Raw genomic sequence first — 13,353 nt, 5'->3', positions numbered from 1 at the left:
ACTTCCCATCAGGAGTTGTGGTCCTCTTCCTGGCCAGATGCATGTTCTTTCTATTCTGAAAGCAAAGAAAAAGGGAAGGGATGGTGAGCACTGATCCAGCAAACAAGGTTGCTCTTCTCTGTGGGGAGGAAGAAAAGGAACCACTTTTCACACTGTCCCCTCTAGTCTGCTAGCCATGAGCAGTAAGAGGGGCAAACCCAACATCCTCCACTCTGTCCACATATGATTGGCTGGGTCAGTCACCATGCATAAGGCCTCAAGGGTGGGATGGGGTTGGTGATGAGGAGGGTTCCCTAACCCAGCAGGAGAGCTAATTCCCATCTGACTCCTTCTGACTGTTCTCAGTTAAAAACTGTATGGAAGAGAAGTGGGTACTTAGCCTCCCCAGTCTCCAACCATGTTCAATGTACATTCTAGACTATAATCAACTAGTTCGGAACAAAGAGCTCTAAAGAGTTTATCTGGAAGACACGTCTTTGTCAAGAGGCCTATGGATTGAAATCTTGAACTTGTTAAAGCCGTTGTCCTGAAGGAAGTGAACTCTAGAGAAGCCATGAGGTTTCATGTCCTAGAGGAAGTGAACCCTAGAGGAGACCTATGAAGCTTCATGTCTAGAGGAAGTGAATCCTAAGAGAGACCCATGAGGCTTCATGTCCTAGGGGAAACGAACCCTAGAGGGAATCCATGAGGCTCAGTCTCCCAACTAGCCACCTACTAGGTGGTCCTGGCCCAGGAGTAAGGGAGTGGTAATCTTAACTCTTACACCTGAGAATAGATTAAAACATCCCTTTTGAATTAAGTCCACCAAATAACCTGGAAATCTTCCACAAAGAATTCCACAAAAATTTATGTTATATCTATTTATCATTAGAAGGAATCAGTTACAACAGGGAAAAAATTTTAAAGGTAAGATTAAGTGAAGAAACAAGAAGAAATGTGTCATATGTAAAAATGACATATATATGGACAGAGATATATAGACAGAGATTTAAGTGAAACTTGGAAACTCCAATTTATTAGGTAGACTGTAGGAAAATTTTTTATTTTGGTTTTGATTGATGGTTTTCTTGTTTGTAAAATAAGAACAATTTTATAAAATGACATTTTAGAAAGGAATTCTGGCCCCATCTTGAGAGAAGTGTCTCTCAAGATGGAAATTATCTCTGTTGCTTGAGCTTCTAGGAAGAGGGCCAAACCCTTGACAATGTTATTAGCCTCTGAACCCACTGATGGTGATTCTGTTGTCTGGAACAGGGAACAGGAGTGGGCAAACTATAGTCAATGAACCAGGTCTAGCTCACCAAACAAGAATGTTTTTTACCTGTACCAATGGTTGGGGAAAACAAAAAGCAGAATGTATTTTCTGACTTGAAAAATTACATGAAATTCCAATTTTAGTGTCCACAAATAAAGTTTTATTGGAATACAGCCATGCTCACTCTTCTTTTATCTGTGGCTGCCTTCATGCTTACAACAGCAGAGCTAAGTTGCAACAGAGACCATATGGAATGCGAAGCCTTAAATATTTACTACTTGGCCTTTCACAGAGAGAGACAGTTGCCAGTTCCTGTCCTAGGACATCATCAGTTCAATATGGCCTAGAGATATGAACCTCCCACCTTTATCCTCATTCCTACTTACCTCCTTTGGGGGAAGGGGCATCAGTGAAGTCATCTGAGTGCCAACATCAGATAAAGCTTGAGAATAATGTGCCTTGAAGCTTGTAAAATTTCCTTCTTTTTGTTTGTAGAATGAGGATTTGGGTATAATAAACATTTCATGGGGGTTTTAAAACCATTTAGTTAATACTTGCTCTCTCTCGGAAATGAAAAGCTCAGTGTACTGGGACTATTGTCACTGCCACTGTTATCATGGTGATCATTCCCGTGTATGGTCAAAGAAACCCTCAGAAGCTGCCATGCTCCTACTGCTCTTTACAAACGAGACCTTTTTCCCAACTGAAATAATAACGTGTGAGTCTAATTAGAATAAAGCTCATTAGAAACAGAGATGGCCATTAATGCCTTGACTGATTTTTCTAATGAAGTAAGCCAGAGGAGGAGACTTTAACAGTGCAGCTAATTATTTTTTGCTTTTCTTTGGCATTCTCTCAAAACTGTGGTTAGAAATTGTTGTTGGACTGTTAGCGAAAATGCTACTGGAACACTGATGAAGAGGCCCTGCCACTTCCAGCCTTGAGGAAGGGGTGGAGGGCGCCTGCTTCTGGCCCACCACCCCACAGGGGGTGGATGAAACAGCAGCCCGTCTCCTGCCTCCTCCACATCATGGGTGTTCTGGATTCTAGTTCATCATTCACAGATGCTCAAGCTGTGGCATGCAGCTCTCCTGCCCCTGGATTCCTGGTTCAGGGACAAAGCTTAAATGTCCCATGGAAACTTGGATCTGAGATTGCCTCTGGATGGTGATGCATGGAGGAAAACGTTGGGGAGACAAAAGGTGTTAGCTGGGCAGAGCAAGGAGATGGGCCATTAAATTTCTACACCAAAATACAGTCGCAGCAGTTGTGTTTCATTCATCAGGGTGTTTTTTGGCACCTGAAAGCCACAATGCAGGATAGAAGCCTGTCAACGAAGCAGAACTAATTCATGAAACTGAGATTCAGGATGGCTACAATTAGGAAGAGAGAGGAGGAAGAGAATCCTACAAAGGAAGCAGGCAAAAAGTAGGAGAATCACAGTAATGCACAGGCCAGACACTAACCTTGGCTCCTGGTGTCATCATCCAGAAAAGTAAGGGAGAGGAGAATGAATACTTCAGCTGGTCAGTCAGTCAGCAAACAAGAGCCTGCTTTCAGACAGAAATCAGCCTCATCAAAACAAACTCTTAGGGGCACCTGGGTGGCTCAGTGTCTGCTTAGTGGGTTGAGCATCTGCCTTGCTCAGGTCATGATCCCAGAGTCCTTGGTTCAAGCCTCACATCGGGCTCCCTACAGGGAGCCTGCTTCTCCCTCTGTCTGTGTCTCTGCCTCTGTGTGTGTGTGTCTGTGTGTCTGTGTCTCATGAATAAATAAATAAAATCTTTAAAAAAAAAAAAGAAAGACTTCTGGCTGAATATTATGAGAACCAGGCTGGGAATGCAAACTGGCACAGCCACTGTGGAAACAGTATGGAGGTTCCTCCAGAAATTAAAAGTAGAACTATTGTGTGATCTAATAATCACACTACCAGTATTTATTCAAAGAATAAGAAAACGCTAATTTGAAAAGATACGTATACCCCTATGTTTATTGTAGCATTGTTTACAATAGCCAAGATATGGAAGCAACGCAAATGTCCATGGACAGATGAATGGATTCAGATATGGTGTGTATAACACGGTGGAATATTACTCAGCCATAAAAAAGAATGGAATCTTGCCATTTGCAACAACATGGATGGATCTAAAGAGTATGAGGCCAAGCAAAATAAGTCAGAGAAAGACAGATACCATATGATTTCACTCATATGTGGAATTTAAGAAACAAAACAAATGAACAAAGAAAAAAAAAAGAGACAAACCAAAAACAGACTGTTAACTATAGAGAACAAACAGATGGTCACCAGCAGGGAGGTGAGTGGGGGGGATGGGTGAAATAGGTAAAGGCAGTTAAGAGTACTCTGTTCATGATGAGCACTGAGTAATGCTAAATCACTGTATTGTACACCTGAAAGCAATCGAACACTGTACGTTAACTATATTTGAATTTTTAAAAAAATTTTTAAAGGGACAGCTGGTATTCCATTACACTTGAGTTGGACTGACACTTTATAATTTAGCTGTCCAGATGCACATTTTTTTAATCAAAATATAAAATTAAATTTGCTTTGTCCAAAAAAAAGAGAGAGAGAGAACCAGACATGATTCCTTATGCGGTTTACGTATTATTTATATAAATAAGAATGATGAGTAGTGTACAGTGGGATTCTCATGTCACCTTTTGTTCTCTTTCCTTATACTCCTGCTACCCTCTGCTAGATTCCAGGCTGTTCTCGGAACCAGGCTGTGCCCCCGTCTCTGCTGATACTTGTGTTCAAAACTTACTCTTTATCATCTGTGTTGTGGAAGAGCGGTGTTTTTCTAGTACAATCCACAAAATGTTGACAACTTAATTCACTTATGAAAGTCCCTTGGGACACTTCCCAAAAACATCATGTAACAGCCTCCATCCCTACACACACACACACACACACACACACACACACACACACACACACATAGAGCAGCAGCAGCACCTCCCTCCAGACGCCTGAGTATTCATAACCATTGTGACGTGGGCCACACAAGGATTCCATTAAATACCAAAAAAGACAAGGATGGATAAGGGACACATCCTGCTGCCTAGAGCAAGGGCAGCAAACGTTTTGGCTAAAATCCCTATAAAGCATGGTGGTGCGATGGAAGGGAAGAGACTCATTCTTCCTGAGCAGGTGGGGGAAATGTCACTTGAAGATACGATGCTGGAACAACATTGTAAAGACTGAGTGGCCGGGGAGGGCCAGCTGGGGAAGGGGGTCTGCGAGAAAGGAACCATATGGGTGAGAATGCAGTGGTGCACAAGCAGGAGCTGCCTGTTGGGGACACAGTGGGCAGCTAGTCCTGTCGTTTTGTTTGTCTCTATGGTCGCAGAGCGTGCATGGACCATATCTTAGTAACCAGTTTTTTCTCTGGGATATTTGATTGAGGTTTTCTTCACACCTAGTAAAAAGGCTGCAAGGAATATATTTGTACATATACTTCTGAGAACTTTATGAAGATATAATTTACATGGCCTAAAATTTACTCATTTTTTATGCATGGTGCGATAATTTTTAGTAAATTTACCAAGCAATGCAGCCATCTTGGCTCTCCAGTTTTAGGACATTTCCATCACCTCAAGAAGGGTTCCTGCTTTTGGTCAATCCCTGTTCCTACCGCCAGCCCCAGAGAAGCGACACATAACATTTTTAAAAACATGTATTTGGAGGTTTGTCTTTGATATTGATTTCAGTGCTTCCTATAATAAAGGATATGAACATTTTTATGACTCATAGTACATATTATCACCAAGTGCCCTTTCAAAACCACCATATCATTTGACGCTACTGCCAGAGTGATAGAAGAGCTACATTTCATTGTATACACTCAAGAATCAGGTGTCGCTATTTTTCAGTAATATCTAATTATTTGATTTGTAATTTTTGATTGCTGAAGCAGACCATTTTTCTGCTTATGTGTTCCCTGGTTTTACATCATTCTGAATGAGTTCCCGGTTTGTACCCTTCCCTTTTACTGAGATCCTCTTACTGCCCATCTTTTCTTGGTATGAGCTTCTCCTATCACTTATTTACACATTGTATGCTACAGGTATTTTTCACATTTGCCTTTCATTAGATTTTATTGTTTTTTTAACCTGCAAAACTTCATTTTCACATGATGCGTGTGTCTCTCTTTTTATTTTCTTGTGTTCTTTTTCTGTCCCTTTGTATAAGTTATTTCTCTTTCCCTGAGAGCTGTTTCCCTCTCCAGAACTTTGACAGAAGTTCTGTTGTATTATTGTTAAGATTTAGCACATCCATTCTCTTGGAATCTGTCATTCCTGGTGATTCCTTTTGTCAGATACTTAATGCTTTCCTCTCTTAGGCTGTATATTTGGGATATCTTATTCTATGCAGGTGATGTTTTTGAGGAGCCCATTTTATCTTATTTTTAAAGATTTTATTTATTAATTTGAGAGACAGTACATATGAGAACATGAGCAGCAGGAGGGGCAGAGGGAGAAGCAGACTCCCTGCTCAGCAGGGAGCCTGATGTAGGGCTTGATCCCGGGACCTTGGGATCATGACCAGAATTGAAGACAGACATTTAACTGACTGAGCCACCCAGATGCCCTGATGAGTCCATTTTAATAAGATGATGGTGAAAGTGGGATCCTTGCAAGGGAGGAAGACCTAGATGGAGCCATGTTGTTTGCAGATGAAGGACCAAGGGGTGCTGTTGGTCTGCTAAAAATAATCCTCTGGTTCCATAGATTAAGCCATTCTTTGGGAATTGCAAAGAGGCAGAGTTTGGGATCAGCTGTTGAACAGTATCATGGGCAGCTGGGAAAACTATCTGACATGTTCCAGCCTAAAAGAGAAGGCTCCCTGTCTGGACTATGGTAAACAGAGGCCCATCCTACATTAGATGCAATGTAATCTAATGGGGTTGGAGAGGGAAACCTCTAGGCCCCCTTTCAACTCTGAAACTTTGCAACTGTAGACATTTTTCATCCTTTCATTCATTCAGCAAATATTCACTGAGCATCTCACATGTGGCCAACATTAGTATTAAGTCCTGGAGATGCAGCAGTGCATAAAACAGTCACTGCCCACTTGATGCCTCTATTCAAGAAAGTAAGCAGTTAATAGAGAAAGGAATTACTATATTAATATCAGGAAATTATAAGTAATATAAATAAATATGATGCGGAGTAAGGGAGGTACTATTGTGTATGAGGTGTTCGGGGAAGACAGGGAGGTGGCGTTTGAGCAGAGATCCAGAAAATGAGAAGTGATGCGTGTAGGGAGGGCTGAAGGCAGGGGGAGCCAGTCAGGATGGAGGAAGAGGGACAAGCACGCAAGTGCCTGGCTTGTTTGAGGACCTGAGTGTAACTGACTCATTCAGCTGTGGGCCCAATTTCTCACCTAGACAGTTTATTCACTGCTGCATCTGTTGCTGTTATTTTTCAATATCGTCATTAGAGCTCCAATTTATTAATTACCTCCCATGTGCCAAGCTTTGCTAAACACCTTATGTGTATTACTTCTAATTCAGCAACACTGCATGGTAAGTCCTACTGTCCCCATTTTAGAGATGGAGAAATGGAGACTCTCTGCATCCTCTCTGTAACATCTGTATAGTTGTGATCTACCCCACTGGCAAAATACTCAGTTCACAGCTGAGGATTATGTGCTTGATGTTATTCAGTTATTAGGCCGAATGCACACAGGTCTACAGAAATGTACTGGAGTCTTCCAAGATAAAATCATACCCGCACCTGGACAGCCAGCCCTTGATTATTTGTCTAGTTAAACTTTTTTTTTTTTTTTAAGATATTATTCACTCATGAAAGACACACAGAGAGAGGCAGAGACATTGGCAGAGAGAGAAGCAGACTCCCTGCAGGGAGCCTGATGCAGGACTGATTCCTGGACCCCAGGATCACCACCTGAGGCAAAGGCAGATGCTCAACCACTGAGCCCCCCAGGTGCCCCATCTAGTTAAAGAGAAAAGCACTGTAGGTACTTCAGAGGAACAATTCTCTTGTTCGAAGTCACTCTTTGAGCTGCTTGTCTTTGAACTGCAGAATTTAAAATTTAGGATAATGGTCTTTCCTCTGTTCCTTATAATCCCTAATTCTTAGCCTGGACATTTCAGCAAAGAATCCTCACCACCCTAGAACCTCAGAAATGTCTGTTCTGAGTTGACATAAACTGAAGTTTCCAAGGAGATAACACAGACAGCTGACAAGAACACAGAAACCTGTACAGAGTAGGGCGGTGGTGGGGAAAACCTCCGTAGGCAGGAGCATCTCGAGATGTCCGAGTCCACACCAAGAAGCCCCTGTGGTTCTTCAAACAACCCTCCCTGGGACTTTCTAGCCTTGCAGCTTGGGGGCTGGGGGTCTCCTAGGGATCTTGTTCCCCATAGCTTTCAGTGAGTGAGTCCTTTGCAGAAAGTGGAATTGTGTCTCCCGGTCCTACTTCTGCCTGCAGGAGGCTTCTCTACAGACATCCCCTTTGTAGCTCTGATGGGGCAGGGCTGCTGCCTCGATTAGGAGAATGGCTGTGTTCCTCTCAAACCCAGCTCCCTCCCACCTCTGTCTTCTGACAGCTGAAGGTTTTCAGGTTCTCTTTTTGGCACAGTTGTTTATACATGTAAATGAGACATGCAGTCATGTTGTGGAAGGCCTGCCTGCGTGTAGGTGGGGTTCCTGTGACGTTTCTCAGGTTCCCCCTGCTTAGAACAGGGCCGGCCCTCTGGGAGCTCTTACTCTCCATTGCTTGGATTTCCAGGTTTTCCATCCATGAGATATTTGGTTCTCAGAGCTGCTGGCAGGTGATGATATCCAACACAGAACAGATGTGAATTTGAATTTAGTTGTCAGCTCACTGCATTTGTAACCAGAGGCGGAGGAAGAGCCCTGTGGTCTTGGATCCCTGTGAGGTTTCCCTCTAGGTAACAGGGCGCCAGTCCCCCTGGCAGGATTGGTGTCAACAGTCAAGGAAATAACATCTGCAACACAACTGATACCATCTTCCTCCTCCTCCTCATGGCGATTATTATTTCTGAGAAGCAAATGCTCGGGAAATGATGATTGCATTCTTGGGTTTGCACAGGCAGCTGATAGAGATTTGTCCCTCCAAAAGGGGTGCTCCTTTGTGCTAACAGTAAGCAGGGAGGCTCTGAAATGCTCCATCTGCTGTGTGAACCCCATAACTCATTTACAGAATTGGAGACACTGCTTTGCCCATGAGTACAGCAGTTCACGTACTTGTGTAGCTGCCTGTGTGTCACCACATGCGGGTTCTTTCTTGTGGGTAAAGTGCCCTCTGAACACCACACTGGCTGGCTGAGCCTTTGATTTGCAGCCTCATTTAGACAGAAGGGAAGAGCCTTAGGTGTCTGCCACAGAAGTTTTATCCAAGCTCACAGGGTTCCTGTGTGAGGTACAAGGCTGAGGTGGGAAGAAGGGCTCCCGATATCTGTCCCATCAGTTTATGACCACGGTCCTTACCGGCAGCCACAAGGAGGGAGGCCCCTATTCCCCCGCCAGGGGACTGACCCAACACAGGGTTTATGATAACAGTGATTGCAGTGATAGCAGCAGCTAACCTTTATGGACTTCCTCCCAGACAGTGTTTTCCCCATTTAATCCTGATCACAACCCTGAGCCAGAGACCATGATTATCCCCAGGAAACCAAAGCCTGGTATTTTGCCTGTTTTCACACAACAGTGTGTATATCCATATAGACACTGGATATGTCCTCTTTCCTTTCCTAATAAAACCAGCATGAGCCCTGCCTTTCCCCTCCAGCTAAACACGCAGTGCCCCCTTGCAGGTCCCCTCCCTGAACCTCATGAGGTGAGGACCTGTGGACAGCATCACCGGATACGTTTCTAGCATCATGCTGCTAGGTTTGGATGTGTCCTGTTTCTCCCATTGAAGAGTTACACTCCCAACCGTCAGGGTTCACGAGGTCCTCCTTTCTGGCTCTCCAGCATGTGGCTCAGAGGGTCTCCTGAGTGGTCCGGGCCAAGGCCAGGGACGGCATCTGCTTGGGCAGTGTCGCCAGGGAAGCTGTTGATGAGGGGTGACTAAGGGCACACATCTCTCCTCAGGGAGATTGGTTACCCAGTTTCTTGGCCCAGGAGATGTTTCGTGCCACAAGTGAAATCAGCCTGGAGGTGACTCGGGGCTCAGACACTGCAAGTCGCAGGGGTGAGAGTTGGCTGACAGAGGAGGAAACCAAAACATTCTCCTTAATGAATCACATTTGAAGGGAACACGCAATCTGGGGCCATTTAGCAAGGGGCTGGCGGACCCCAAAGACTTCATTGTGTGGCAGCATTTTCTTATCAAACACACATGTGCACACACACACATAACAGGCATTAACTGACGTGCCTGGCACTATTCCATCACTTTACAACTAGGAACGTATTTAATCTTCAACAATGATGAGAAATAGGTATTAATTGTTTTCTCCACCATACAGATAGGGAAACTGAGGTACAGAGAAGTAACTTGATCAAGATGCCAGAGTTAGTAAGTCCCAGAGCCAGGATTACTGGCCGGCCAGATGGTACAGTCGTTCATTATGATGATGCTCAACTGTTAGGAGAACGTGAAATCAGTTCAGTACACGAGGATTGTGACAAAGAAACCTGCGGTACAAAGAAACGTTTGCGGTACAAACTAGTTTATTTCCTTTAAGTTAACTTTTAGGAAAAAGTTTCAGTTATGTAGAAGATTCTGTTTTTAAGGGAATATTTGCCCCCAAAACTTAAAACATGTAGTGTGTGTACAAAGAGAGAAAGGTTGAAGGGTACAAATCGTTTCAATACGTGACCTTTTACAAAGCCCATATCTAGAGTACTGTGATGCAGGCAGGGCAGGTGGTCTTGTTCTTGTCCTCTCACGAGGGACTACAGACCAAGAAGCTGAATGCTTTGACCAAGACTACCCGGCTGGTCAGATAGGACGCTCGAATCCCCATCTTAACCATGCCTTCGTAGAGTGTATAACCCACTGGAGAGAGGAGGAGAAAATGTTCAAAAGTAACAATTGTACATAGTCCTTAAGCCTTCAAGTGACCTGTTTTGGCAGCAAATGAATCAAACACATTTTCACTTTTCTTGTGTATCCTATGCATACCAGCCAGAGTCCCAGGTTTGTTTCACAGATCTCAATGAATCTTTGGGATTTTTTTCTAAACCCCTGTTTTAATTTAGAGTGGATTAAAACTAAGGCATCCTTGGATGATACCATCCCCTTCTGTAAAATTATAAATTCCAGGCATGGAAATAACAGCTGTAGAATATGAGCAGCCCTGACCCCAGGCGAAATGACTTGTTCGTGGTTTATTTCAGTTTCTCTCGTTCATGGGAACTTGGTCTCCTGAATAGGTCATCCATTTGGTAATTTCTTGGTGAACGACCGAGTCTTGTATGAGTCTGATAGAAGTTCTTACCAACATAAAGTAAGGGCTTATTGGGGGCTCCGTAAAACTGCCGTGCCTGGAGGCATACACTGTCGATAAATCAGCCAACACATCTCGGGACTTCCCTTGTGCCCAGCCGTCACTGCTAAAGCCTGAGTTCTTTTCCAGGGGGACACACTGAGAGAAAGTTGTTGGTGATGAGCTGTCTCGGGCTCTGCTTTGAATTTCTCACTCACATGCTCTCCTTTTCTTTTCCCCTCAAGGGTCGAGATTACTGTTCGGAAGAAGAGGATATCACATAGCACCGATTCTACTACTCAAACCAGGAGCGACTACTGTGTAAATAGGTTACACCCCAGTTGAAATCTTTGCAAAGGTCGGTTCTCTTCAACGAACAGCACTATAGCAAAAGAAGATCGTTCCATATCGTATGCCCCATTAAATTACAGTGTTTCTTAATGAACTTGCAAAGGGATATTGCTAAAAACAAACACACACACACACACAAAAACTGTTATCGAACTTTCTTTGTTGCTGCTAGTTAAAACTTGTTGCAACTTTTCACTTGTGTCCAGGTATGCAGCAAAAATCTGCGATTTCACCTTAAAGATACTGATGGTTTTACAGATGCTCTCCAACCTATTTTCTCTAAGATGAGGTAGTGGTGAACTCAGATATCAAACTTCTGTTGTAGAACTCTTCCGCTTCTAAGACAAGCGTCTCCTTCCCTCTCTCCCCCCTCCCTGTCTCTCCTGAGCGGTCCAGAGCCTCGCTTCTCACTGGCAATGTTGCGCTTTGGAGATGGGATGGTTGCTATGGCAAGCCTTGTTTCTCTGCTACGAAGAAGTAGAGAAGCCATTGTCCATTACAAGCATGTTGTGACGTGACTCCCGGAGTGACATGGGAGGGAGCAGCAGGTGGTTTCATTTACTAGGTATCTGAATCGAGGATTAAGCTTGCAACATTGGCTTTGCTCAGATGCAGACGGAAGTGTGATCACAATCATTCTGAATCCCTCTTCCCCACTTTTTTTTTTCTAAGAAAATAAACATTTTACTGTTTTTATGTATCCTTGTCTTCTCCCATTCATCCAGTTCGGTGTTTTACGGTGATCCCGGGTGCAGAAGATGAGCCCTTCTTTGCAATGACACCGATAATTGACCCTCATGGCTCCCTACCCTCCCATCAGCCACCCACCTCGTGTTAGCAGGGCTGCTGGTGGTCAGAGGAGACCAGGGGACACTCCTCAACTTTCTAGGAGGGCCTGAAACCACCCTGTTATCTTTCATTTTGTTAGCAAGTAAGCCATCCTACTTCCTCGTTCTCCCCCTTCCAAATGTTCCATGAGCCTCGCCACTCCCTTCTACTCAAGGCACTGGGCTAGGACAGTGCAAAGCGTTTGCCTGTTGGAAACGTAGTACATTGACACTGGTGATGGTATTTGGAGATGCGGAAGCCAAAGCCCTAAGGCAGTGTTGGGGAATGTTAACTTGTGGGTTTGGTAGAGTTTATTTTTCCATATTATATGAAGAGAACAATCTCTTCTCAAAGACAGAAGTAATATTTTTAACAAATGTTGTCACAAGTAAATAGCAATCAAAAGGAGAAAATAACTTTTGTATTTTTTTAACGCGTTTGATAGCTTTGACGAGGATTCTCTTTGTTACTTTCGGGCGGGGCACCCCATGAAATGCTAGGCCAGCAGGCCCGGTTTGGGTTTGTTCCACAGAAACACAGAAGGAGCACTGTCTGTTTCTCTCGTGGAGTTTGAATGTGAGGGGCTCAGGATCAGCCACGCTGCCAACCCTCCGAAGGTGGGTGGTTATTTATCCTGGGGAGCCGAGAGCTTACCTGCCACAGAACAGAATAAGAAGCAAGATTTGCTCTTGCTGAGAAGATGAGCCTTGACTTTAAAATCCATCTGCATAATGGATGGCACCATCGATGTGCTAATGGTGAGACTCCTTCTGCTGTTAGACCCGGGGGCACCGAGAGGAAGGAACCTCAGTCCAGTGCTACAGAAAATGGACTCACAAGTTAGCAACAAAAGCCCTTAATTCTCTCAGCCAGCAGCCGCTATTCTGGGGAGCAGCTGTGGTTGTTACATAAATAGAGATGCAGCCAAAATTTAAGGCTTTTTATCCTGCTTCAAGCAGAAAAATGCAGAGAGTCAAGTCGCCTAGGGGTTTACGTTCCCTTTGTATGGTGTTTGGCCAAAGGACTAAAATAGTTTTTCCTCAACTGTAAATGAACTGCTGAGCCCCACCTGAAACTTGTCCACGTGGGACTCTGTTCACTGTTATGTGATTTCTGATGCTTCTCAAGCAAGAATGACTAAGCATCCTCCACGTGGCTCCTCTACTTGGTGTCTCAGACAGTGTCTTCCCAGAAAATCACCCCCTTCTACCCAAAGATGACACATGCTTTTTTTATCATTTTTTTTCTAGTCCTGTTTAACATTTTACATGATACACATGTACACAGAGCCAAGTGTTTCTTGGGAATTTGACTTTTGAGTGTTTCATAAAACTAGAAGCTGGTTCCCGAGAACCAGGGGCTTTTCACCTGGAATTCCGTCTCCCAAGTTTAACTCTTTGACGTGCAGACGTGATTTCCTCTGCAGACAAATGTTGGTATATCTAGAAATAGATCTGGGAAATGGGGTGGATG

The 13,353-nt window shown here is 43.9% G+C and overlaps 1 protein-coding gene across 5 annotated transcripts in view; it reads left to right on the top strand.

Annotated features, from left to right (window-relative positions):
• The window catches only part of C6H1orf21 (chromosome 6 C1orf21 homolog), a 215,420-nt gene extending 203,668 nt beyond the window's left edge, over window positions 1-11,752 (top strand). For all 5 annotated transcript variants that reach the window (XM_072830914.1, XM_072830910.1, XM_072830911.1 and 2 more), the window contains one exon: window positions 10,947-11,752. In XM_072830914.1, the coding sequence (XP_072687015.1) occupies window positions 10,947-10,985 (39 nt within the window). In that variant the 3' untranslated portion in view covers window positions 10,986-11,752. The remainder of the gene's footprint in view (window positions 1-10,946) is intronic.
• The last annotated feature ends 1,601 nt before the right edge of the window (window positions 11,753-13,353 follow it).

This window comes from Canis lupus, chromosome 6 (genome assembly GCF_048164855.1).
Source record: "Canis lupus baileyi chromosome 6, mCanLup2.hap1, whole genome shotgun sequence".
In the NCBI taxonomy this organism is placed as follows: Eukaryota; Metazoa; Chordata; class Mammalia; order Carnivora; family Canidae; genus Canis; species Canis lupus.
Note: the sequence above shows the minus strand (reverse complement) of the source record. Positions and strands in the feature narration are given on the sequence as shown.